This window comes from Gopherus flavomarginatus, chromosome 2 (assembly GCF_025201925.1).
Source record: "Gopherus flavomarginatus isolate rGopFla2 chromosome 2, rGopFla2.mat.asm, whole genome shotgun sequence".
In the NCBI taxonomy this organism is placed as follows: Eukaryota; Metazoa; Chordata; order Testudines; family Testudinidae; genus Gopherus; species Gopherus flavomarginatus.
The window spans coordinates 74,837,429-74,864,007 of NC_066618.1; the positions used below are offsets into that span (position 1 = coordinate 74,837,429).

General features: G+C 40.5%; 1 protein-coding gene across 7 annotated transcripts in view; it reads right to left on the reverse strand.

Annotated features, from left to right (window-relative positions):
• NEK10 (NIMA related kinase 10) overlaps positions 1–26,579 on the reverse strand; it is a 182,601-nt gene that overhangs the window by 67,393 nt on the left and 88,629 nt on the right. For all 7 annotated transcript variants that reach the window (XR_007772384.1, XM_050938314.1, XM_050938315.1 and 4 more), the window contains one exon: positions 26,396–26,471. Coding sequence is in view for 6 of the 7 variants with exons in the window: in XM_050938314.1 (XP_050794271.1) it covers positions 26,396–26,471 (76 nt within the window). In the remaining variant the exon portion in view is untranslated. The remainder of the gene's footprint in view (positions 1–26,395; positions 26,472–26,579) is intronic.

Genomic DNA, 26,579 nt, shown 5'->3' on the forward strand with positions numbered 1-26,579 from the left:
AATATTAACAATAATTTGAAAATTCAAAGATATTTGTTAATAAATTTAAATAATTAATGCATTTGGAGAAATCCCCACTTGTTGATATTAATCAAGCAAAAATAGGCTAAATTTGAATAAATTATTTGTTGATAGTTATTCACTGTGTTCTAAAATGAATTTTGATAGATCAGATAATTGCTTGCAAATTGAAGCATTTACTTTCTCATTGCTTAAATACTGTAGGTACAAGTGTAACTGATAGCTATTTCATTTGTATAACATTTCTGCTCAAGACACTAGTGGTGTAAAAGTTTGTTCAGTTGTCCCTTCATAATAACTGTTAGTTTAATGGATTAAACTAAACTACTGCACTCAGATTTTTGCTTATGTGATATATGATGTACTAATGTTATTAACACATGCATTGTCAAATGCTGTGCTGCTCCAATATTTGAATTACAGGTCTACTGTGACAAAACTATTATAGTAGAACTTCTGAGTTACGAACACAGTTATGAACTGACCAGCCAACCAGGCACCTCATTTGGAACCGGAAGCACGCAATCAGGCAGCAGCAGAAACCAGAAAAAGCAAATAAAGTACAGTATTGCGTTAAACATAAAGTACTACAGAAAGGGGGGGGGAATTTAATAAAATATTTAACAAGGTAAGGAAACTGTTTCTGTGCATAGTAAAGTTTCAAAGCTGTATTAAGTCAATGTTCAGTTGTAAACTTGTGAAATAACAATAATATTTTGTTCAGAGTTATGAACTTCTCAGAGTTATGAACAACCTCCATTCCTGAGATGTTTGTAACTCTGAGGTTCTACTCTACTACATTAGGAACATTACAGGACGTAATTTTGCTACTTGTGTGATAGAACAATACCTTTTGTTCTCTCTTGTTTAGACTTCAGTAATGCACTTTTTCTGATATTGCTGCTTGCACAATTAACAGACTAAAATTGATAAAAAATAGTTCTGCTACTAAGATCCTATTTACAGTAGATGGAGAAAGTAAATAATTTCAGTTTTGGCTCATTTAAACTGATTGCTAATGAGATGCCAGGTGCTGTCTCAGTTAACAAAGCCCTTCAGAATTTTGGACTATGCTCTTGCTGTGATGCGGTCACAATTTATGCAAGGTAACCTGATTCTGGGCTTCATATCTCATCATTAACTAAATGTCAAATTACATGGTAGTTTCTTTAATTTAGCACCTTATCTCTGCAAACCAGAGATATCAAGGATGCATCCATTCTTTCACTCTTAAAATCAGCCTGACTTCACTTGTTTTTCCCTTTGTTTTCAGCTAATAACGTAGAACTTGGAACTACCGACTGTATGATTAAGTTACTGACATCTTTAGTAAAATGCCTTGAGATGTTTTGGCATGAAAAGGCACTGTGTAAATTGAAGTTACTGTTGCAAGTCAATATGAAGTTAAATGCTAGAAGGAATGCTGGTATGTATAAAATAAAAGAAACAAGATTGGTTTTCAAATGAAGCGAAAAGGGATACATTAACAATGTAACTACAACAACAGGAAACTGGACTTGTGGGCATTCTGTCGGGAAGTGAGTAGGATTGATTGGTTATTAGTTTTCTGATCAAATTGGTTAGCAAAGGTACAAATTTGTGGGTGAGGGTTAGCTGGCAACTTTCTTTCAATTGTTGCTATCTCTACATAATCATGGAGAAAAAATAGTGTTAGAACATAACAGTCTTTTTATAAATGGCTTTTAGTTATTCCTCACAGTGACTTTCAATTCATTATGAGGCTTTTGGTAAATGTAGGGTGACCATATGTCCCGATTTTATAGGGACAGTCCTGATTTTTGGGTTTTTCTTATATAGGCTCCTATTACCCCCCACCCTCGTCCCGATTTATCACACTTGCTGTCTGGTCACCTTAGGTAAATGGTAATTCTGTACATTAACCTGGATCTGTTCACAGACACAAACATGAATCTGGCAACATAATTGGACAGTGAGCTTCTTGAGGGAAAAACCTGGACTTACTATGCTTGTACAATGCTAAGCACATTGTTGGTGCCCAATAAAAATAAACCTATTGTATGAGTTCTACAATCTTCCATTCTAGTCATCACTTTAATTGGAAAAAAGAGATACTAGGTTATAAATTATTTTTTAAAATGCCTAACATATTAGAAAAAACAGAGTTGTCAGTTCTCACATTTTTATCACAAGTATCACCAGATTTAGTGTTTTATTTTAAAGCCCCAGCTCCTGGAATCACAGAAGTACATGAGAATTTCAGCTTTCATTAAAAAATAAATAAAACAGTTTCCAGCTTTTGTGACTCCTAAAAACACAAACCAGAAGGCAAATAAAAAGAACAGCTAAAATATTTTAGATCTAATGATTTTAAGTCAAACTTATGATTTTTGCAGGCTTGACTCATGATTTTTAAAAAGCTGCTCAAACTGAATTTTAAATATCTGATTTACTTTGTACAGTTTACATTGTTTGTATTTTGTATATCATCTTGTTCCTCTGACAACTTCCTGTGCCTCCTTCTGGCTTAAATAATGTGGTTGGACCAATTGGTGGAGACAGGTGCTCCTCGGATCAGGGTGGTGCCTTAGCTGACACTGTAGTCCTACTTGCTCCTCAGCCCACCAGATTTTATCAGACACAGGATGCAGCGACTGTGTGGGAACTCACAGTGCTGGGTTTGAGACCCAGGACATCACAAATACAATTATTGAAGCAACTGGCTGCAAGCTCCAGTCCTACAGCCCCATGGGCTGAAGCTGAAAATGTCACGGATGTCTCTGGAAGTCACGGATTCCGTGACATAAACATAGCCTTACTCATGACTAGTAGATAGATTGTATGGAAGTGTTGAAGACTGCTGAAGATTCTACCAGTATCAACATTGACCAAAGACGCACTAGAATTTGAAAAGTGAAACCAAGTGACCTTCTACAACAGCTGCGCTCCACTGAACAATGGAACCATCAACATCAAGCATTAACCTAATGTGAAAGATGGAGCTTTCTCAATAACTGCCCTACCAATCCAAAACTCACTCCCAAAAAATATTAGGATGACCAGAACATCAGTGTCTTCAGAGTAAACTGCCAAACTCACTTCTTAGACTTAAGTCTTTCCACAACAAAACTACAAAAAAACTAAAGGAAAAAAAAAAAGAAAAACTCCAACCAAACTCCAGGTTCTGCTGATTGGAGGAATAAGAGAGATGTATGTGCAAAATTCACAATTAACTCAAGGTGAAATTCATTCTTGTGCAAATGATCCACATAGGACTTAAATCACTTAAATCCCATTTAATCCCTCAAAATAAGGCATAAGTGGCATAAATTTAAGTGTTGCATAGGCCTTATGCTGTCTCTATACTGTGGTGAATTTCACCCTCAGACACCATAGTTATGCATGTTATATAGGAACCTAGACAGATAGATTAGAAATCTTACTATAGGTTTCTTTCTTGTTTTGTGCAAAATTTCAAATTGGTTCCAGTAATCTGACAAGCTATGAGCTCAGTAAACCAAAGTCCTGGGCAATGGAAAATAAGGAGCAGCATGTAGTGAAAAGAAAGAAAGAGAAAAAGGTGGACACGATTTTTCTTAAAATGATTAAATTTTTATTTTGGCTTGACTGAGCTCAGTGCTCAGCTATGAACCACTGTCACTGTTCTGTGATTACTTGGACATTGCTCAATCCATTGCTGTGCATATTTGATTTTTTGCCTGTTTTCTAAATCGTGAACCAGCACCATAGGCAGCCCACAGGGACAGTAGGGCCAATTTCATTTCCTGTTCTCAGAAGAAGCTGGCTGGAGATGAAGGGGGCAACCCTTTCAGTCTTGAACCATATTGACAGAGTTAATTCATCTCCCAGTTGACTCTATTTCAATGTAGAGATGAGTAGAAGTCATGAAGTTCATTTCTGGACACAAGCATTCTCAAAGTCTGAGTGGATTTTGATGTGCTGTTTCAGTTTGGGCTCCATCTCTAATTTTATATGAACCAGATGGCCCCATTTATACCCAAATGATAAATCCCTGAATTTATTAAGCTGTTATGATGTTTATTGAGTGGATGGAGAGCAATATCAAAAGAAACAGCAAGTTTATATTCAGTTTTCTGTTTGAACCTCGGAACGAAAAAACACATGAAACTTAATGAAAACATATCTTTTTGCCTTCAGCACCATTCCAAAGAAGGAAAAGGAAAAACAGAGAAGCAGTTGCCACATCATATTTTTCTTGATATAGTATACTGCAAGCTACAAATACTCAGATGGAATTACAGCTTCTTAATTACTATTAAAAGCAATGAACGAGAAGGAACAGGACCCACAAACCTGACAGATTACATAAAGAGGCACTGTGAATATTGATGACAGCCCTTTGCATTTCTCACCCCACAAGCTTTTTGGGGATACTCTCTTTACCCCTAAAGTGCTGGAGCTGAAATAGGATTTTTAATCAAGAATTGGAAACTTTGCTCTTACAGTTTATTTTAAAATTTATCACCAAGAAATTCAATACTTTAATTCATTTCAAGCTTCTCATTTGATTGTGGTTTTTTGGTAAAGTGTGTATATGTGTGTGTGTGTGTGTATGTTTTCTTTTTATTGCTTCTTAAAACAAACACACTATACCTTAAGAGTCTATAAAAATTAATCACCTCACTTCCAAGAGATTTTACACACAGTATGTGGGACAGGCGGGGGAGAGCACTTTTATTACTTTTAGTTTGCAACTTTACAATGCAATAAATTCTTTGCCACCATGAAGGGAGTGTAATTCTGAAATTGACGAAATCATTTGATACAGGTAGCTCCTATTATCATAGTTTCCATAAAAACTCTAAAAGGTGTAATCTCCACATTTTCATTTTCTACTCCATGCATTCCTTTCCCAGAAAGTTTCTCTCCATACATTTAACTCAGTCTATGGACAGCAACAATTATTTAAGATCAAATTTTAGCAGGCCTCCAATCAATATAGGACTCACATTGAGATTATTTGACAGTTACTCCCCTCAACCTTTTACTAATATCTCGGGGGGAACCCTGTTTATTATGCAAATTATGCATGTTTACATTTTGCAAATGAGTAAAACCGAAAGGTTAAAGGATCTCCTGACTCTTCTTGATTGGCACTGAGCATCTCTCTCTGAGTAAAATAAGATCCCACCACTAGCAGCCTACATTGTTACAGTTCACAGCTACACAACAACCAATCAATAACAATTTAGAGGAAGCACAATCTTAACCTGACATAATTTAACAAATACGGATTGTCCATCACAATCATAAGCAGGTGCCCTCAAAAATGACAGGGTTTTTGTGAAAGATCTTTCTTGGTGGTGGTGGTTGTTTTGAAGTGTTACACTATACAATTGTGGAAATAAATAATTACAGAAACATCAATTTAAACTTTGAAATCTTTTTTTATTTCATTTGACTGAGAAAATAAAATATTTAAATGTAATATTACATTTTTGTTAATGACAAATGATCTGACAAATAACTAATTGATATTAAATACCAATATTTACACGTGCCAAAATATCAACAGGAGCTGAGAAAATGTACCAGTAATTTATTTTTAATTTATTATTTCACAATATATTTCAGGAGCACAATTTTTAACATGAATTAATTGGTGTGAGTTTTTTGTTTCTTTTACAGCCATTACCATTTACTTTTACTGCTCTAAAGAACCCAACACCCCCCCCCCCGCAACTTTTTTGAAAGACTTGTTTTAGATGGTGGTCTCCATTTAGGCTATGTGTGCAGGCCAGAGCATACAGCACTCCTTCCAATCATCCACTGGAGAAGTTGTCCCTAACAGGGCTGACCCTGCTAGCAGAATTTAGAACAGCCATTAGATTGGTCTATATTACAGTAAGGGCCAAAATGGCTCCAGTGGCCCCAGGCTGGTAGAGCAGAAAGGTTACTTAGAGGCACTTTACCCTCATCTCCTCTGCTGCACTGAGTATGAGGTCAGCCTAGCTGAGAATCTTTCCCCTTGCCATACTGGGAAAGATTCCTGTTCTTCACACAGAACAAAGAGGCTGAATCCTTGCTTTAAGGAACCCCTAACTTCAATGAACCCCTAACTATGGTGATGCAGTCATCCTGCAAGCCTGCGCTACTTTGTCCAGTTGTGATAACAGTCAGCTCTGTGTTCTTGGGGAACCAGGGAGCAGTATCCAGCCTGGCTGACTCATGAGGACACCCCCTCCCCGAGCCTCTGCTTGAACCAAAACCAATCAGAGAAAAGACTTGCAGAGAGCAGTGAAGGGCAGTGGGAGACAAACCTAGACTCCTCCTAACAAGGGTGACAAGATTAAGCCAACTCCCCTAGCCTCATCTGCATCAAAGATGGGATGCGGAGGCATCTCCATCAGCATACAGAATGGAGAACAGAGATTCCAAGGCAAGAACTGCACTGAACTTTGGGACCAGAAAAGCAGAGAAGCACTCATCCTGGGGGATCTCCACTCCAGATGTTATTGAACCTATGCCTGCACACACCCAGCTCAGCAGTGTTCAGACCAATTCTAGTAATGAATCCTTGATTGATATCCAAAATACTGAAGCAGCCTAATTGCATTGTGAGGTCCCTAGAAGGAACATCACCCATAGCTAGGAGTGATCAGCCCCTATTGTCTAGTCTAAAGAAAATCCTTGAGTCATCAGTCTACCCATAAACAAATCTAGTGTTCTCCCTTGAACCATTGTATTTTCCCTACAAAAACCCCTACTCATGCTCCGGTAAGTGTTATGATGCCTGCATTCAAACTCTGCATCAGTTCCACTGGGATTCCATCTTCTCCTGACTGATCATGCTGGCAGCTCTGCCTGTCTCCAGCACGCAGGACCCTGAGCTACCATCATCACCTGGGAACCCCGACCAGTTCAAGCTTCATGGAAGTGGTGAGACCCCAGCTCTCTCTGTGTTTTCTTTTCTACCTCAGGCATGCATAGTTTTCTATATATGACTTTTGTAACCTTTAATAATGTAACTGTTATATTTCTTTAGGCTCTCCTTGTGTGGTTATATTAAATAACTTTTATGGTTAAGCTAGTTGCTTCCCTCTCTCTCTCTTTCTCTCTCTGAATTTCACTCCTTTGTGTTTTTAGCTTCCCCATTTACTCTGCAGCAATGCTTCTTTTACCTAAGCTAAAGATCCCTGCAGTGCCCAAAATACTGTGGGGTTTGCTCATCAAGTGGGTTAATACCAGAACAATTGTAATGTGAAAGTGGGGATAGGAACATGCTGAACCTGTGACATATGAGGGTGGCAGCTTGAATATGCGGCTTGACTCAGACTACTGAGTCCAGGGGCATATAAGGGTGGCAGCCTGGAAGTGCTGTTCAACCCAGCCTGCTCAGGCTTACTCTATTCCTGTGCGGTACCTTTGGCACATAAGGGTGGCAGCTTGAAAGTGCTGTTTGACCCATCCCACTGAGTCCAGGCAAAAATAAGGGATTAGCTTGAAAGTGCTGATTGACCTGGTCCACTCAGACTTGCTGTGTGTGTGTGTGTGTGTGTGTGTGTGTGTGTGTGTGTGTGTGTGTGTGTGTGTGTGTGTTCGTTCATCCAGTTCTGGGGCTGGAGGAACCCAGCCCTGGGGAACCTAGGTTCTGCAGGATAGCTCCATTGGAAGGGGACTTGCAAGAAGTGAGAAGTAGCGCTCCATATGAAAACACAAGTGAACACAAGCAGTACATTGACAGAATTACAGAACCGCCCCACCCCTCAGAAGAGTAACCCTAATAAATGAGCGTACTCCAAAATAACAGGCAAATCTGGTAACAGTTGCCGCTTCAAATTACCAAAGCTTTCCATTAAGAAAGAAATTATTCCTCATCAGCTCTGACAAACAGGAGATCTTGGAATTGCAGCTCCATTGCCAAAGTAGTCCCCTTCTTTTAATTTATATCAAGCTAGGAATTTTGCACTAGCATAGTGTAACCACAGATATTTGTGGAAGGTTTCTGGACATATCACAAGGGTGAGCACAGAATAGACATGGGCTTGAAACAACTGAGGTTACCTCTATACTGTGAGCTGGGGGTGTGATTTCCAGCTTGAGAAGACATATTTGTGCTAGCTCCTATCCGACTAATGCCCTAAAAATAGAGTACAGCCATGGCAACACAAATGGGAGGAGCTAGCTGTCTTGAATTTCTACCTAATGTGTCTTCTGGGTACACTTGGGGCAGGTAGCCCCTCCTGCTGCTTGCACTGCTGTGGCTATATGCTATTTTTAGTGCATTAGCCAGATCAGAGCTAGTGCAGATATGTCTCCTCAAGCTGGAATTCATACTGCCATCTGAAGTATAGACATACCCTGAGAGAAATCTGACAGTCAGCTAAGTTTGAAAATTGGGCACATGTGGGCTCAACAAACAAAAAATTAAACTCTATATCTGAGGACTTTTTTAGTATTTTCTTTTTTAAAAAATGGGAGAGAAGGGGCAAAACTTCAATTACTTAAGAAAAATTAAACTTATAGGCCATAAAAGATAACTGTCAATAAAAGTGAATAATGGAAAAAGATACTCTCTTTATAGAATAGGACATTAAATTAGTAAAGATTTCTGAAACTGTAAAAGTTGCTTTTAAAAAGAAAGGCAACAAGCACACGCTTGGGAACTAAGAAAATGTTAGGATAACGTTGGGACACATTTTAAGACTATGGTTTTCTGTGCCCAAAGAAATCTGCAAAACCATCAAATGATTTATTTGAAGAGACCTGTGATACTATGCCCCATATTCTTCATAGAGATATTGTTATATGATATGATTATGGCATAACTATGATGTATTTTATACAAGATAGGGCATGTGAGATATCATTGAAAAGGTTCTGATTTACTGAATATGATTATCCTATTTGTATGCATGTATCATTTTTGTATCTGAAGTTAAGAATATTGACTATAAACCTGTATTACAAATATGTTTACACTTGGGGAATGCCCACTAGGCAGAATGCAATCAGGCTAGATGGCTGGTTGGGAACGACCTTTAAGGAGAACAATAGGTCTTAGAAGAAGCTAATCGTCCACTGGGTAGCCTTCCTGAGGACACTAGAAACAGCCTCTGAGTTATGGCTCCTCTGACACTACAGGGGTATGTGACCAGATCACCTGGTACTGGACTCCATCTTGGAACACCAGTGTTTTTCCACCAACTGGGCGTAGGAACCAAGAGGGGAGACAAAGGGTTCCCGTCATATGCAAAGTTATTTAAGGCAGGGGAGTGACATCATTGTGGTTCTTCACTGACTTCTCACCCAAGAAGATTGCTGGAAACACCTGAGGAACAAAGACTGGACTAGGGGAGGAGGGCTGAACCCAGGCTAGAAGGATTTCTACCCTGTGAAAGGAAAACCTGGAGTTTCAAGCTGCAAGCAAGTGCAGTTTACCTTCAAGAATCTCTGCAAACTGCCTAAAACAATTAGAGTGAGAATTTGCTGCTTATATCTAATCTCTTTATTATATTAAGATTTGCTAGGTAATTTGCTTTGATCTGTTTGCTATCCCTTAAAATCTATCTTTTGTAGTTTATAAACTTGTTTTTGTTTTGTCTAAAACTATTGTGTGGAAATCATAACTGGGGACAGAAAACTGTTGCATATCTTCCTCCACGCTGAGGGAGGGGGCAAATTTAATGAGCTTATGCTGTACAGTTCCCTGTGCAGTGCAAGACGGTATAATTTTGGGTTTACCCTCCAAAGGGAGGTGCATGCTTATGGAAATGTGAGGTGCCTTAGCTGAGCCTTCCCATGCAGCGCTGATTTCAGCATGTGTGTGGAGCTGCAGCTGGGTATGTCCCTACCTGTATGTGTGCTGAAGGGGGCTTGAACCTGTCACAGCAGTGCAGTGTAAAGGGAGCCCAGGCTGGTGAGTCAGGCAGGCTCAGTGGACTTGTGGACCCCAGTTCCAGATGGCCCCCTGTGGGGAGCCTGTCACAAGACCCTTTTTAGATGAATGGTAGTGCTAATCATAATTATTAGGATGTCAGCCATTTATGTACAAAGGCAGCTTCCACTGAAGCAAAATGACTTACAATTTTACTCTTATTTCATAATGCCGAATTGTATCTTTTCTTATCTTTTTGTGAGTGGGCAACTACAGTTAGGTCAATCACCATTTTATTAAATTAAAGAAGGTAACAAAAAGTTTCAGATTAACTTTTGCCAGTGTCTTTTCATAATACAAAAGTCACATGGGAAATGTTTAGCATTTCAAATGCCATCGTTATCTACAGATCTTTTGGAAAAACTGCAGATGATCATTTTACTATGAGAGGATTTTGCATTTACAGGACTAGGACAGTGCATGCTGGTGAGAACACTATCATAATTTCACTCCCATATTTGTCCCCTGTATTCTTATTCTATTTGTATATCTCTCTGGTAGTTGTTAGAAGTTGTTAGAGCAGGGGTGGGCAAACTTTCTGGCTCAAGGTCCACACTGGGGTTGCAAAACTGTATGAAGGGCTGAGTAGGGAAGGCTGTGCCTCCCCAAACAGCCTGGCCCCTACCCTCTATCCAACCCCTCCCACTTCCCACCCCTTGATTGCCCCCCTCAGAACACCCGACCCATCCAACCCCCCCCACTCTTTGTCCCCTAACTGCCCCCTCTTGGGACCCTCTACCCCTAACTGCCCCTGGGACCCCACCCCCATCCAACTCCCCTGCTCCCAGTCCCCTGACCGCTCTGACCCCTATCCACACGCCTGCCCCTTGACAGGCCCCCCAGGACCCCACGCCTATCCAACCCCCCCTGTTACCCATCCCCTGACCCCTATCCATGCCCCTGCCCCCTGAGACTCCCATGCTTATCCAACTGCCCTCCCCCACGAGTCTCCTGATCACCCCCCAGAACCTCTGCCCCCTGACTGCCCCCTGGGACTTCCCGCCCCTTATCCAACTCCTGGCCTTGGCCCCCTTATCATGCCTCTCAGAGCAGCATGTCTGGCAGACACACCGCCCAGCCAGAGCCAGACATACTGCTGTGCTGCTCGGGAGGAGTGCACAACACACTGCCCAGAGTGCTGCCAGTGCGGCGACATGGGAACAACAGCAGGGGAAGGGTTGGATAAGCACTGGAGTCCCAGGGGAGCTTGTCCGGGGACAGGGGATGGGGAACAGAGGCATGTCATGAAACATGTAAACAGATCCAGCAGGGGAGGGGATGGGGTCCAGCCTCCCCAGCCGGGAGCTCACAGGCCAAGCAGTTCAAAAGTTGTAGTTTAGATAGATCCTAAAGGGAGCCTGGAGTCTTAGAGCTTACAGAGCTTTTTATTAAATTAATTAAAATGAGTGTAAAATGTCTGAAATGAATGTCTGAAAATTATTGGGGGGAAATATGTACAGTATAAAGAGACTTCAAAACTATATAAAATTATCCCCTGAAAAAATATTTATAAAACCAGTCATCATACTGGTTGATTTTTTAATAATTCAGCTAATCCCTTTGTCACAGGAATATCACATTCAACAGAAAGTGTAGGTTGTGTGATATCTGCCTCTTATTACACACCTAAAGGGGACTAGTCTCCCAGGAAATATGTACACAGTGGTGGTTGTTTAAATACATATATCGCAATTCAAAGATCTGTTCAGGGTGTCTTGAATTCTGCAGTCAGAAAAGGACTTTAAGAATCTTTAATTCTAGTAACACTGCTATCCTGTGGCAGCTACAGTATAAAAATTTGCAGCAGAATTCACTCATTTTTGCCATAGAAATTGGCACTAACGCACTGTAGAATGCCCGGGGCTTTGGCTATAACTACTCGTTTGTCATTTATAAGTGGACTGCAATTATTAGAGCTTCACAGATTATTAGAAGCCGCAACTCTCAATTGATGGGTTATATAAATTGTAAAAATAAATGTTAGCTCATAGTCACAATTTTCTTTCCTCCACTCAACAGGATAAAATTACAAACACTACATTGTGTAATCACATTGAGAGCATTTCACATAAAGATATATTGCAATTAGGATTTGTTCTTTTTATGCATCTTTTTATGCTGATTAGGAAAAAACTTGCTGTGAGTAAAGCCTGTTATGCATTTTGGGGCATACTAAATGCTTTATGAATTGCACTGAATTATTTTTTAATTTTTAATACTTGTTTCAGGAATAATCTAATGAGACTTATAGACTTTAATGCAAGAGCTGATTTTTGTAGCAAGCTTCTCCCTGCTCCACTGTCTCATTATTCCTGAAAAATGTCACCAAGTACCACTTTTCACATTATAAAGAAAACATTACAATTATCTAATTAAGCTCAAGTTCTCATGTGCATAGTTGTCTGAACTGGTTTCATGCCTCTGGATTTTCAGAATTATCATCTGCAGTTCTGACTAATTATAAGCACAAATGCAAGTATCAACACAAGAGCTCCAATATCACATAAAGAGCCTTTGGGAGACAAGAAACAGAAAATGTGCATTAAAATTCTAATTTACACTTACTATTCCTTCAGACACATCTTAGAACACATCTAAGACAACCACAACAGATAATATATACCAAATACTAAAATTTGAAGTGGAAAACTTAATTTCAATGTGACTTCTGCTTAAATATTATATAAAACAAGGGTTGCTATTTAGTTCAACGATCAGAAGTATGTTTCTTCTTATGCAACACAAAATCTTGCAAACTGTCAAGCTGTCAGTTTAAAATGAAATATTAAAGATAAATTATATTTGTAATTTGTGACAAAGTGATATCCAAACTTTTAAAAAATATTCTAAGGGTGCTCCTAGCATGTATTTGAAAGGCACATTGAAGAATTGATTCCTTTTTACCAGACATGTTTTGCAGTGAATCAACTGCAATTTTTCATAAAATACTTTGTAAACAAGCCTTAGATCTGTAATCTTATGAATGGGTCAAAAAAGGAAATAGGCTTTTCTTCTTTTATGGAACAAGACCCCTATCACTTCAAAAGAACAAGAAGTTTTCACTTGTTGAGTCGCATATCTTTCTAAAAGAATTTCATAAAGATTCTCTGTGCAAATAATGCACCTGCTGCGCCAATCCACTAAATAACAGATGCTTATATAAAATGGAAACAGAAGCTGGGGAAATAGCAATATGGTGGAGGAGGAGCATCAACAAGAGCAAATCCGATTATTTATAATTCTATACTCAATTTGTCTTCTGTTTTAGCACATATGATAAGTTTAAGTAAGTTAAAGATAAGAGGATAAAAGGCCACGAAGTTAACTTTGTTCCCATGATGAATAATTCTTTCCTTAAGTGTAAGAAAAATAGGCTGCCTTGCTTTTTCTTTCATGGATTCAAATTATCAAAATCCAAAGTGTGAGTCTCTCACTAAACCCGTATTTCTAGAGATTCCTATCTCCATTGAAGATAGGTCCCAATTTTATTTGATAATTCAAAGCAGATGGCAATTTACTTTCTCTTTTTAAACACAAACTAAGATCCCCAAATCTGCAATAAGGTTCATATAGAGGGGACTCTTTACAGAGCACAAGATCAGGACTTGTTTTGAAATGCTGTAAATATAATAAAGAATAAATATTTCAATGAGAATTTTAGTACAATACTTACAATATAGACTCACATGTTTCATGACATACCATGCCTAAATATGGGGAAAGCAGACAAGTATGTATGACAACTGGGTTTAAGTTGGGACTGAGCGTGGGGTGGATAAGGTTTAGGAGCAGAGTATCAGCTTTGTACCCCACAATCCGACCGCTGAACACAGTAAATGTTAAACTACAGAGTAGGAAGAAATTGTTTTAAACATCCTAACTGGCAAGGGACAAAACTGGATAAATGCCCAAATTGGATTCTCATGTGAGCTTATGATGAAGGCGGCATTTTTTAAAATCTTTTAGAATTCTTCCTTCTCTAGGGGAATAAATTAGTGACACCATCAACTTTTCATCAGACACGAAGGGGAGAGACTCTACTCTGCATGCATATTTATATACAATAATCAGCCAAAGCATATCTTTAATATTTTTATTAAATAATTTTAATATTTCACTTTTACCACACAATTCTACATCCACTAGTTCAATGACCGGACACCTAGATTTGTATGAAAATATATTTGTTTCATGCATATGCCTGACTTTAAATTTAGTAAGATTATTTCAACACAAGTTTTAAATTTCTGATTTTTCAAATTCCAATGGGTACATTTTATATTTTACATTCAAATATGCATTCTGATTTTGAGATAGGCTCTGTTGCTCATGCATTATACTCCATATGATAAGTTTATAATCCAACAAAGCTTCACATTGATCAGAATTACTTAGCAACCTACACTACATGTACCCAGGTAAACCAGATCTTTGAAATATTTGCCCTCTAAATAATCATCAGTTGCCTTGAAATTTTTCATGGTAGAGCCTAATAATGCATCCTGTAATGTTAAACATAATTTAAGCATAAAATCTTTGAAAATCCTTATATCACTTCTACTATTAAAATAAAATATGGAGAATATACCTATCTTATATCTCCTTAGTATGTATCTGGACCACATGGGAAAGAAAAGGTTACTTTCCATTCTAACTATGGTTCTTCAAGAGTTGGGATGTGCCACCTCCCACGTCCTCACTACATCCGTGGACCTTATTTGGCACCAATTTTTTCCAGTGCTAAAGTCATCCTTGACTGCCTATCTTTAGAAATTAAGATGGCTCTGTATATTCACAGGTCAGACAGCTAATCTGATGCTGATCTAGGCGTATTAGGACTCTTTGGTGATGAAGACAAGGAGCCTCTGCTGCCTATTGGTGCAGGTTCAGGTTGTGAAGCCCCACACACTGAGCAGCACTCACAGGAAGGAGCCTCCCCCAAACAGAACAAATAGTAGATACACACACATATCTGAGAACATGGAGCAAGACTAGACACCACTTTATTTTCCCCTTCTTATCTGAGACTTGGAGGCATGGTTGGCCAGCACCAAATGGTCTGATGACTTTAGGTCCAGAAAAAAAAAAAGTCCAACACCACAAATTACCTGCCAGTTACTATCCAACTAACTAAAAAACAGTTTAGCTGTAGAAATTAAGGGACTTTTGTATCAAACACCCCAGAAGTAGCTCCAGACATGAAGAAATGGTCTCTATATCTCTGGTTGGCTGGTTAGGGCCATATGACTCTTTTATAACATTGCCAGAGAGACTACTTGTGTGGCTCCAGCAGGCACTGTTTTTCCCTGAAGGTCAGTGACACCAGAGGACAAAACAAACAAACAAAATGTTAAGTACATTAGAAGCAGGAAGCCTGCCAAACAGTCAGTGGGTCCACTGGATGACTGAGGTGCTAAAGGAGCATTCAAGGAAGACAAGAAGTTGCAGAGAAGCTAAATGAATTCTTCGCATCAGTCCTTCACTGCAGAGATTGTGAGGGAGATTCCCATGCAAGAACCATTCTTTTTCAGTGACAAATCTGAGGAACTCTCCCACACTGAGGTATTGCTAGAGCGTGTTTTGGAACAAATTAATAAATCAAACAGTAAGAGAAGGTTATTCACCTTGTATAGTAACTGAGGTTCTTCGAGATGTGGGTCCCTGGCGGTATTCCCCCAAGAAGGAATTCAAATATGAAATTGGAGAACTACTAACTGGGATATGTAACTTATCATGTAAATTAGCCTCTATACCAGATGACTGGAAGATAGCAAATGTAATGCTGATTTTAAAAAAGGCTCCAGGGTGATCCTGGCAATTCAGAACCAGGCAAATTGGTTGAAACTATACTAAAGAACAGAATTATCAGACACATAAATGAGCACGTTTTGTTGGGGAAAAGTCAACGCTGTGATTGTGAAGAAAAATAAAAAAATTCTTTGAATGGGTCAACAAACATGGATAAGGGTGATCAGGTGCATATAGTGCACTTGGACCATCAAAGGCTCTTAAGTAAAGTAAGCAACAATGGGATAAGAGCCTCTCATGGATCAGTAACTGGTTAAAAGACAGGAAACAAAGGGTAGGAATAAATGGTCAATTTTCAGAATAGAGAGAGGTAAATAGCAGACTCCCATAAGGATTTATATTTGAACCAGTGCTGTTCAACATATTCATAAATGAACTGAGAAAAGGGATAAACAGTGAGGTGACAAAGTTTGCAGATGACACATAATTACTCAAGATAGTTAAGTCCAAAGATGATTCAGAAGAGTTATACAGGGATCTCACAAAACCGGGTGACTGAGCAACAAAACAGCAGATGAAATTCAATGTTGAGAAATGCAAAGTAATGCACATTGGAAAACACAATTCCAACATACCTAAAGAATGATGAGGTCTAAATTAGCTGTTACCATTCAAGAAAGAGATCTTGGAGTCATTGTTGATACTCCTCTGAAAACATCCACTCAATGTGAAGCAGCAGTAAAAAAGGCTAATATAATGTATCATAATGAACCATTAGGAAAGGGATAGATAAGAAGATATTCAGTGCTCCTATATAAATCCTTGGTATGCCCACACATTGAATACTGGTGCAGTTTTGGTCACCCCAACCAAAAGAAGAAATATTAGAATTCAAAAAGATACAGAGAAAGGCAACAAAAATGATTAGGTTATGGAACAGTTTCCATCTGAGAAAAAATTAAAAAGACTGGGACTGTTTAGCTTGGAAAAGAGATAACTAAAGGGCAATATGATAGAAGTCTATGAAATCATGAATGGTGTGGAGAAAGTGAACAAGGAAGTGTCATTTACCTCCGCAAATAACACAAAAAACAGGGGTCATCCAATGTAATTAACAGGAAGCAGGTTTACGACAAACAAAAGGAAGCACTTGTGCACACAATGAACAGTCAGCCTGTGAAACTCATTTCCAGGGATGTTGTGAGGCCAAAACTATAAGTGGGTGGACAAAGAACTAGATATGTTCATGGAAGATAGGTCCATCAATAGCTATTAGCCAGAAAAGTCAGAGTCACAAGCTCATGCTCTGGATGTCCCCAAGCCTCTGAATGCCAGAAGCTGGGACTGGATGATGGGATGAATCACTCAGTAATTGCCCTGTTCTGTTCATTCCCTCTGAGGCATCTGGCATTGGCCACTGTAGGAAGATAGGATACTGGACTAGATGGACCATTGGTCAGACCAGGTATAGCCATTCTTATGTTATTATACCATAGAAGAGAATATGCTGAGGCCACCTCAAAGAAGCAACTTTCTTCTTATCTCTTTCAATTAAATCTTTTGGCACTGACAAGTCCAGAATTCTGCTTTTAGCACTACTCTACTGCAAAATGCATTTGCAATCATACTGGAAAATTGGTTCTGAAGAACTAAGATGTATATTTTCTGCAAAGTTCCACAGCAGGGAAAAAATACTTGAAAAATTCCATGTGTTGGAGATAATGAAAAATGAGCTACTCTCCTTTCTCAGATGTATAGATTTAGTAATGGAGGAAAGTAGGTGTGTGGACTTGCACCCACACAGAGTGCAAGATACCCTGGGAATATAATGGGCCAATCCCACAGATCTTGGTCATATTCACTTCGTAGCAATCCCTCTGCATACCTTCCATCCTTCCCCTGCCAAGAACTGGCAGCATGACTGGCATTACTGCCATTAGCTTCCAGCAGTTTGCCACATAAATTAATGTACGTGGCTCTGAAAGAGAACCTCTGTCCCATTCTGGCCAACTAGACTCAGAGTCTGTCATCCCTCTGGCGGAGGGGCAGGCGTACCAACACCTCGGCACGTTGAAGGGCTTCCGCGTCCAGCAGACCCCCGAGGACACCATCCGGGAGATCCTGCAGGACGCTGCCAAGATCGATGCATCCCTGCTGGCACCGTGCCAGAAAATCAACGTCCTCAACACTTTCCTGATCCCCCGCATCGCCTTCGTCCTGAGAGGATCCGCCGTGGCAAAGGTGCCCCTCAACAAAGCGGACAACACCATCTGGCAGTTGGTTAAGAAGTGTAGGTCCCTACCCCAGAAAGCCAGCAACGAGCTCGTCTACATCGCTCACAGGCACGGTGGCGCCAACATCCCTCGCATGGGAGAGCTCTGCGACATCGCGGTTGTCACACACGCCTTCCGCCTCCTGACGTGCCCAGACGCCATGGTAAAGAATGTCGCAACGACCGCCCTGCGCGCCACCACCGCGAAGCGAATAGGCAGAGCGCCTTCCAACCAAGATGTAGCCACCTTCCTGAGTGGTTCCCTGGACGATGAATTCGCCTGGGACAGGGGCAACATGGCCTCGCTGTGGACCCGCGCCCACAACGCCACGCGCCGACTGGGAAAGCGACTGGGCTGCTGCTGGGTGTGGAGCGAGGAACGGCGGGAGCTGGGAGTCCTGGTGCCGCGGATCGAGACGGAGGGCAACACCATCGTCAGCCCCAGAGTCAGAGGCGTGCTGGAGAAGTCACTGAAGACTGCCGTCCACGTGCTCTACGTAGACACCCTGAGGAAAAAACCGGACCAGGGCAAGGCCTTCGAGGTCACCAGCAAGTGGGACTCCAGCAACCACTTCCTCCCTGCGGGCAGCTTCACCCGATTCGCCAACTGGCGGTTCATATACCTTGCCCGACTGAACTGCGTCCCGCTCAATGGAGCCGTCCACCACGGGAACCCGGACAAGCGCTGCAGGAAGTGTGGGTACGCCATGGAGACCCTGCCCCATGTCCTGTGCAGCTGCAAGCCCCACGCCAGAGCCTGGCAGCTGCGCCACAATGCCGTCCAGGACCGCCTAATGAAGGCCATTGTCCCGCACCTGGGAGAGATCGCTGTCAACCGCACCATCCCTGACACCGACAGCCCACTGCGCCCAGACATCGTCGTGATGGACAAGGATCGGAAAAAGATCATCCTTGTTGACGTGACGATCCTGTTCGAGAACAGGACCCCAGCCTTCCGCGAAGCCTGAGCCCGCAAACTTGAAAAATACGCTCCCTTGGCGGACACCCTGCGGACAAAGGTCTACACCGACGCTCTGATCGTTGGGGCCCTGGGTGTGTGGGACCCCTGTAATGAACGCGTACTTCACACCTGTGAGGTGGGCCGTCACTATGCGCGGCTCATGAGACGCCTAATGGTCTCGGACACTATTCGATGGTCTAGAGACATTTACACAGAGCACATCACTGGCCACCGCCAATACCAAGTGTGAGCCGGTGAGCTCTGTGATTTTGTGAACCCACGAGGGGGAGGAAACTTGTGGACCTCCCCTGCTGGACTTTATCCTGAGCCCTGAACACATCGAACCGAACTCCACCATGCGAGGGTCATCCTATCCCCATTTCCCAGCCCGTTTATCTTTACCCATGATCGTCTAAAACCTGTATGTATGAGCGATGTACCCCCACTGCTTCCTGACTGTATCTTGATCTCACCCACCGTACACCTCGCATTGGGAACATGGCAGACTGTATATGCTATGTGCTGTTCAATACCAAACTACTAGCATCCCCCTATACTCTGTATGTTACCCCCGATGATCAATAACTGACTTTTCAAACTCTCTGTATCGTTTATTTTTAAACATTTTCTAATAAACTTTTAAATTTGTAAAACAAATATTGTAGCCACGTACGAGGTGATGGGGGAAGCATCCCAAGCAGCAGATAGCATCACTCCTGGAAGCGGTGAGAAGGCTGCTAACAGCTCTGCAAGCAGACGAGTGATGAACAGGGAATTCAGTGCTCAAAGTTGGTTTAAACTGAGCTCCTCAGTAGTGCTCCCAATGCTCACCTCCTCCTCCCTCTCCCAACTCTGTGCTCCAGATTGCCCCCTCCACATTCCCCCAGCTGCCTGAGATCCATGCAAGAGAGAGCAAAGATGCTCTTATCAACCCCTCCCCTACAAATGCCTATGTCATCACTAGGGAGGAGGATGCGTGTTTCTCTTTTGATTCTCCCAGGCTGCCTCCTATTTCTCTTGGGGAGCACAGATGCTCCTTTGCAGAATCCCCCATCCAGATGTCTATCCTATTTCTGGTGGTGATTATCCTCCATCCAAAATTCTTTTTGGGGGGAGCCACATACATTTTTCTTCCTTCCTATCCCACCAGTCTTCCTTGTGGTGGCAGCTCCATGTATCAGATGTCTGGCTCGTCACGCTGACTCACATGTGGCTGGTGCTGTGGCTGGCCCCTGTCCCCTTAATGAAAAAGCACAAACCCACCTACGTAAAGGATAGACCATTTTCTTGGGGTGAGAGGAGGGGGAGAGAGAGAGAGGATGAAGAGAGAAGAGCAAGGCCACTAAAAATCCAAAATTAATGGTTTTTTAAGACATGATTGGTCATTTATTCCCTGGCCCTTACTTTTTTAAACTCCAGAGAGTAGGAGGACTTTTGGCTAGTAGCAGTGAGTGTTTGGAAGGAACTGGTTTACTGGCAAACAGTTACAGATCTTTAAGTACAATTAACACTCAGTGTGCTGGACTCAGCTGAAAAGAGACAGAGAGAGAATAGAAGGGAAGGAAGAAACTTTGCCCAAACCAACAACAGACTGTGGCAGGTGAGCACAGCCCGTACTATTCTGTTGCAAAGCTCAGAAATCTGGCCATAGTGAACAAGGAAGCAATTCATCAAAAGTCACACTCCAAACTGAACTACAATATTTGTGTGAAAGCACAAACTCATCACTAATGACACAGAAAAACACCAAACACAACATTGGGAAGACATCAAAAAAGAAAGCATCATGAGGTTGCTTATTCACATACACAGCCACTGGAGATTGGGATGGCACAGCATGTGCTGGGCAACAGAGCACAGAGGAAAGGAACAGAATAGAAAAACTGCCAGGATACCAGATGGATGACATCAGTGACAGGAAAGAGGAGAGAGTGAAAGAAAAGGAACTACAGGTCAGATGTCACAGTAACGTAGCTCATCTGAATGTTGACTCTGTGCCATTAGCAGGGGGGGAAAGAAGAATTAATGGCATTAAGCAAATATCAGTAAAATTAGCGTTAGGTGAAAGAAGACATTTAAAAGCTCAGAAAATATTTGGATGAAATGACTATTTCTATCTGGTGGAAAGTTGCTCATTCATATCGCATTTATTCTCTGTCACAAAAGGATCACAAATTTAAAAATCTCACATCAAAGATGCAAAGGATTAAATGACATTTCTGTCACCACTGACATTACTGATATGCAATGCACATACAAAGATAAAAGCAATCATGTACTTCTCAGAGAGACAAAACGCTGTTGAATTGGTAGATTAGTAAACTTCCTTTTCAAACTAGTGGATTAAACTCATCTGTTCAGCAAAATTATTGTGCTCTACTTGTTTCATATTTTAAATAAGTTAAAGCAAATCTTTAGAATCTGGAGGGATATGGATGAGCAGGATGGGGGTAGGGGTGGGATGTGAGAGAGTCTGTGTGTCTGTGAGAGAATGAGAGAGAAAAAGAGAACTGACCTTAAATGTAACTTCTCTTTTGTCAACAAAGCTCAGACTATGACTTTGTAAAACTCATACATTGAGTTACATTGACTAAAAGAACTCTGCTGGAATCCAGAGTTGGAAGACACCTGCAGTTCCTGGAATCCAGAGTTGGAAGACACCTACTAGGCCATCTAGTCCATTTCCCTAACAGTGCAGGACGATTCCCTATCAGATGTTTTCTAATGTTCTGTCCTATCTAATGTTAAATACGCCTAGTGATAGAACTTCTAGCATTTCCTAGGAATATTATTCTGCAGGCAAATATAGCAAGCCTAACCGGCTTGCGTGGGGGAGGAGGAGAGGCAAAACTGAAGCCCAAGCCCCACCACACTGGGGAGAGGAAGCCAAAATCCAAGGGCTTCAGCCCCAGCTTCGTCAGTTTGTCAGTATCTTTCTGGTAATGTCATGTCCATAATGAAAGGCAAAGTTCCAGGTGTGGTTGCATCAGAGCTGTAAAGAGAGACAATTACCTCCCTATTTTGAGATATGCTGGTTTTGTTTATTCTACCTCAAGTTGCATTGGCCTTTTGACTGCCATATCACACTGCTTACTTATGATGAAGTTACCATTCACTTTCACTATTATATTTCATTTGGTATCATAGCTTTGAAGGTTTCTCCCTCCAATGGAATGGCTGTATTTTCAATTATTTTCCCCCAGTATAAATGTTTCTTGGTTTAAGTTGAATCTTATTTTATTATACTCTACCCATATGAAAGGAAGGATGGTCCAGTGGTTAGGGTACTAGTACAGACCTTCTGAGAATTGGGTTCAATTCCTTGCTCCACTACAACATCCTGTGTGATCTTGAGCAAGTCACTTTGCCTCTCTGTGCCTCTATTCCACACTTATAACATAAGAATAAATAGCGCTTCCCTACTTTAGAGGGATGTCATCAGGATAAATACATTCAAGAGTGGAAGGCACTGAGATGCTACACTGCTGGGGGCCTACTGCTCTATACTTGATTTGCCGTCATCATAATATCAATATCTTTGTGTGTGCGCGTGTGTGTGTGTTTGAAAAAGACAGATGGCAAACATATAGGAAAAGAAAGATAATTTTCCATACCCATTCAGTTTTTATCACCTCTTCTAGGAATGCCTTCAAGAGATACAGATAATAAAGATTCTGTCAGTACTAACTTGGGCCAGATTGTTTCTGGTACCTTCATCTAGTGAAAGGCTCCATAGCTCATTATCAGTCCTCAGAGACATCCAGTTCCTCAATTTTTAATACATTAAATACAAGCACATTAGTTTAGTATATTTTGTATTCAAAACATATATATTGCTGGAGATTTGAATTCAAGGACATAACCAATTTAAAGGAATTTAATTAGCATGATCGTTCAAAGAACCAGAATAGAAAAACATAACAATTACAGAACATAATTATATAAACCTCACTCTCTACACATAGGGTCACGTATAAAACAATGTCTGCTGTTGCTTCATGATGCTAAAAAAAGTGCTTTTAAAATTCCCCAAGCAAACTGATCCAGTACTTCCTCTTGCAAGTCAGACCTGAATACAAACATGCATACATATAGCAGTATTTTTTTCATATCACCTCAGATGCTACATATAAACCATATTTAACATACTTGCATCAGATACAACTTATTTTGACATTTATTAATTTGTTTCTGTATTGTATTCGTCCAAGAAGTGCCTTGTATTTCAAACTACCCAAAACTATTATCCTACCAATTCAAAAGAAAACAGTTTCTGCCACTCCCAAATGACACTGCTGTATTTCTCTTCCCCCTCTCTCTTTTTCTGTGGGGACTATACTGCTGCTGCTATATGCATTGCCAGCATTCTGATTATATTATAGCCTTTCACCCGTCTTATAAGTCATTAAAACAACCCAGTCCTAGTACTGATAGAGTCTTTAGGATAGAAGTACTGTTTAATGACTTATGTGAAATGACTTGAGGAGCTCATCTAGTTCCTCATGGATAGGTTTCCATATAAAAAAACCCACTGTAACAGTTGGCACAACTGGTTCCCTTGAAGCATCCAGTGCCTTCATCTCCTTGCAAGTCCTACTAACATTCATACATAATCCCAGCATCGTAAAGAGTTCAATGCCCTTTTAAAGAGGAATTATTATATAACTCCACTACATAGCTTCAGTATGAAGAAAGCAGTCACCAGTTCCTGTCTTCTCTTCCTGATTGAAGATAAGGCAAGGACCATTGCAGCAATGATTGCTGGTGAAGAGCAGAAGAGGAGCTGACAAGTGGTGTCGCAGAAGACCACATGCTGGGACACTGCAATAGGGAAGTGGAATTTCACCCTGCTGCCTCTTTCTAAGATCCAGATGGGAGAGGACCACCAGAGTCTAAACACTGATTTGTGTTTGGGGGTATCAAGGTGAGGAGACACACACACAAACGTCTAGGTACGATCAATATTTTAAAACTAAACGCAATATCTTTAAACCTTCAAATGATTAAACAGAAACTCACAGAGGATGCTCAAATAGGAATTTAAGATGAATTGTTAAAGGCCCAATTGACAGATCTAACTCAGCTATGTTTGGGAGAGGAAAGGAAAGGTTGAAGGCAGCTGTACACCATTATACCTCAATGATCCTGGAGACACCTGGGGGTTTGGTCCCAGGCACAAATTAGAGCAGCCTAAGAACTGCTCTAACTTGTGACTGGCTGCAACTGCCCAAACAGGCTGTTCCAGAAACTGGGGATTGCTGGAGCCCTGTAGCTCTTCAGCAACACCTTGTTTGTCCAGTCATGACCCTATATGCCTTCTACAAGAGATGGAAAGAACTGGTGTAGATCCAGCTATACCAGCACACCACCAATCATAGATTCTTGCATTCTTAGGGAATTTTTGGGTAACCAGCTAAGCAAGTTTTCCAGTTGCTCATCCACCATACACACACACACACACACCAGCTGTACTAGAGTTCAGGATATGGACCTGAATGTTTAATGATGTTTAAAATCAGTCACAGGGACTCACTCCTGGATGCCATTTTAAATTTGAGGGTTTCTGAAGAATGAATTTCATTACAGCTGCAAAAGGATTCACAAGTCAAAGTGGTAACAAAGATTGAAGTCAACAGCAAACAACAAACGTTTACACTACAATTTTAAAGCCCCACAATCCGAGCCCCAGTCAGCTGACACAAGCCAGCTGCGGATGTTTCATTTCAATGTAAACATACCAGAAAAGGTCTGATAGAGGTAGCTAAGAGTATCACAGTGTTAGACTTCAGAACTTACAGTGTGCAGTATTTATATCCTGCTTATTCGTCATTTACCTACAGTTTTCTTTTATTTCCTGTGTCAAATAAATTTTGCTTTATTTACAATAGTTGTAAGTGGTAATAAGATTTGCTGGAAGTTCCCAAGAGAAGGAAACCAATTTCTGACATTAAGGAAGTTGGATGCTTGAGCATCAGATCACAAGTGAGGGCACTGCGGGGCCTACACCAAAAGGGTATTGCAACAAAGCTAAAATAGGTCAGTCTGGGAATACAGAATGTTTGGAAAGTGCAAAGTTCCCACTCCAGTTACTATAAATATATTTCATTAATAAAAAACATAAGGAAATGCGCTAGACAAATCTTAGTAGAGTTTTGCTCAGAAGTCAGACTGCAAAACACAATTTATGGAATCTCCAAAGCCAGAAATGAAATACCAATAGTAGGAAGATGAACAATTCTTTAATTAATTCTTGATGCTTGCTTTTCCAGCAATATCAGTAGCAATTCCTAACTTATTTGGCAGCCTTGGGAATCAATCCACAGCACGTCAACTACTACTAGCTGAAAACTGGGTTTGTGCTTTCTGTAATATCTTCTGTAACGTAGAATGACACTGAAACCTGCTCACTTCTGTTCAAAATACAACAGCTTTTGAGAATGGGTATATTTGTGATTTGTGATGTACATCATGAAACAGAAAAATCTTTTAATACTCTGCATTGCAAGCATTTACTTCTGTTAGGGAGTATTTGATATGCATCTAATCGTCTCAGTTACACGTACTCTTCACATTTTGAGTTGAACCTTTTGGACAGGATCCACTCACCATTCCATTAGCTGGAGATATGAAAATGCTAGACAAAAAGGCAAGGTAATCTTGTTGAAATTTCGGTAATCTGATTGGTATTATAATGTAACACAAAATGGTTCCTCATTTTGATTTTCCTCAAATAGAGATGCCAAAAGAAATGGCAGCTCATTTGTCAGAGAGAATGCATTGACTAAGGCAACAAATTTTTAGAGTTGTCATTCACATATTTATAGCAAAACTGTGAAATTACTGATAATCATACAGCTTAGAAAACATGAAGAAAGGAATTTCCAACTAGCTTCTTAATCTCTAAGTGTCAAGATATCCTAGTGTGAAATAGAATCCCACTATAGGGACTGACAAGGGTAATCCATGTTTTGATCATAACCAAAGGGGAATCACTACAACCAGTCTATCAAACACTGAAGTTCCCAAATGCACACATGCAGTGAAGCAAAAATTTCCATCCCGCAATGAGAGAGCAAGTTCTACTAAGTATTTTAATGCCAATCAAGGTAATCAGCTCAAAGTGGTACTCCCACATGCTATACCACTATTTACATGAGTGGCCAACTAAAAGGTGTGTCGTTCTTGCCTATCTTTGGAAGGATCAAAGAACATTTAAAACAACAACAACCACCTTCAAGTTGATCTTACAACCAAATGCTGACTGATCAGCATAAATCAAATCCAGCAGCACCAACTGGAAATGCCATTTGGAACATAACTTTTTTATCTGTATAATGTAACTGATCACTACACATCACAATCACTAAAACCAAATTCCGTTTTGTGAGCACACATTGTTCCATTCAAAAATTTCTTTCATATTTCAGTCAAAGAAAAATAACCATGGAGACAGAAGTCATTGTACTTGTAGGTTCTATAATTATTTTATTCTTACCAGGAGTAGAGAATAGTTCCCACAACTGATGTGAGTTTGCTGTTTTCTTGCTTCTGCTTTGCAAGACCAAAGTCAGCTACAATACAGAAAAAAAAAGATTAACAGGTAATTAAAATTTTCCTGGGATAGGCATAGCTCCTTAAATTTTGCATGTTAGGGTGACAATTAATGTACGTTCAAACAG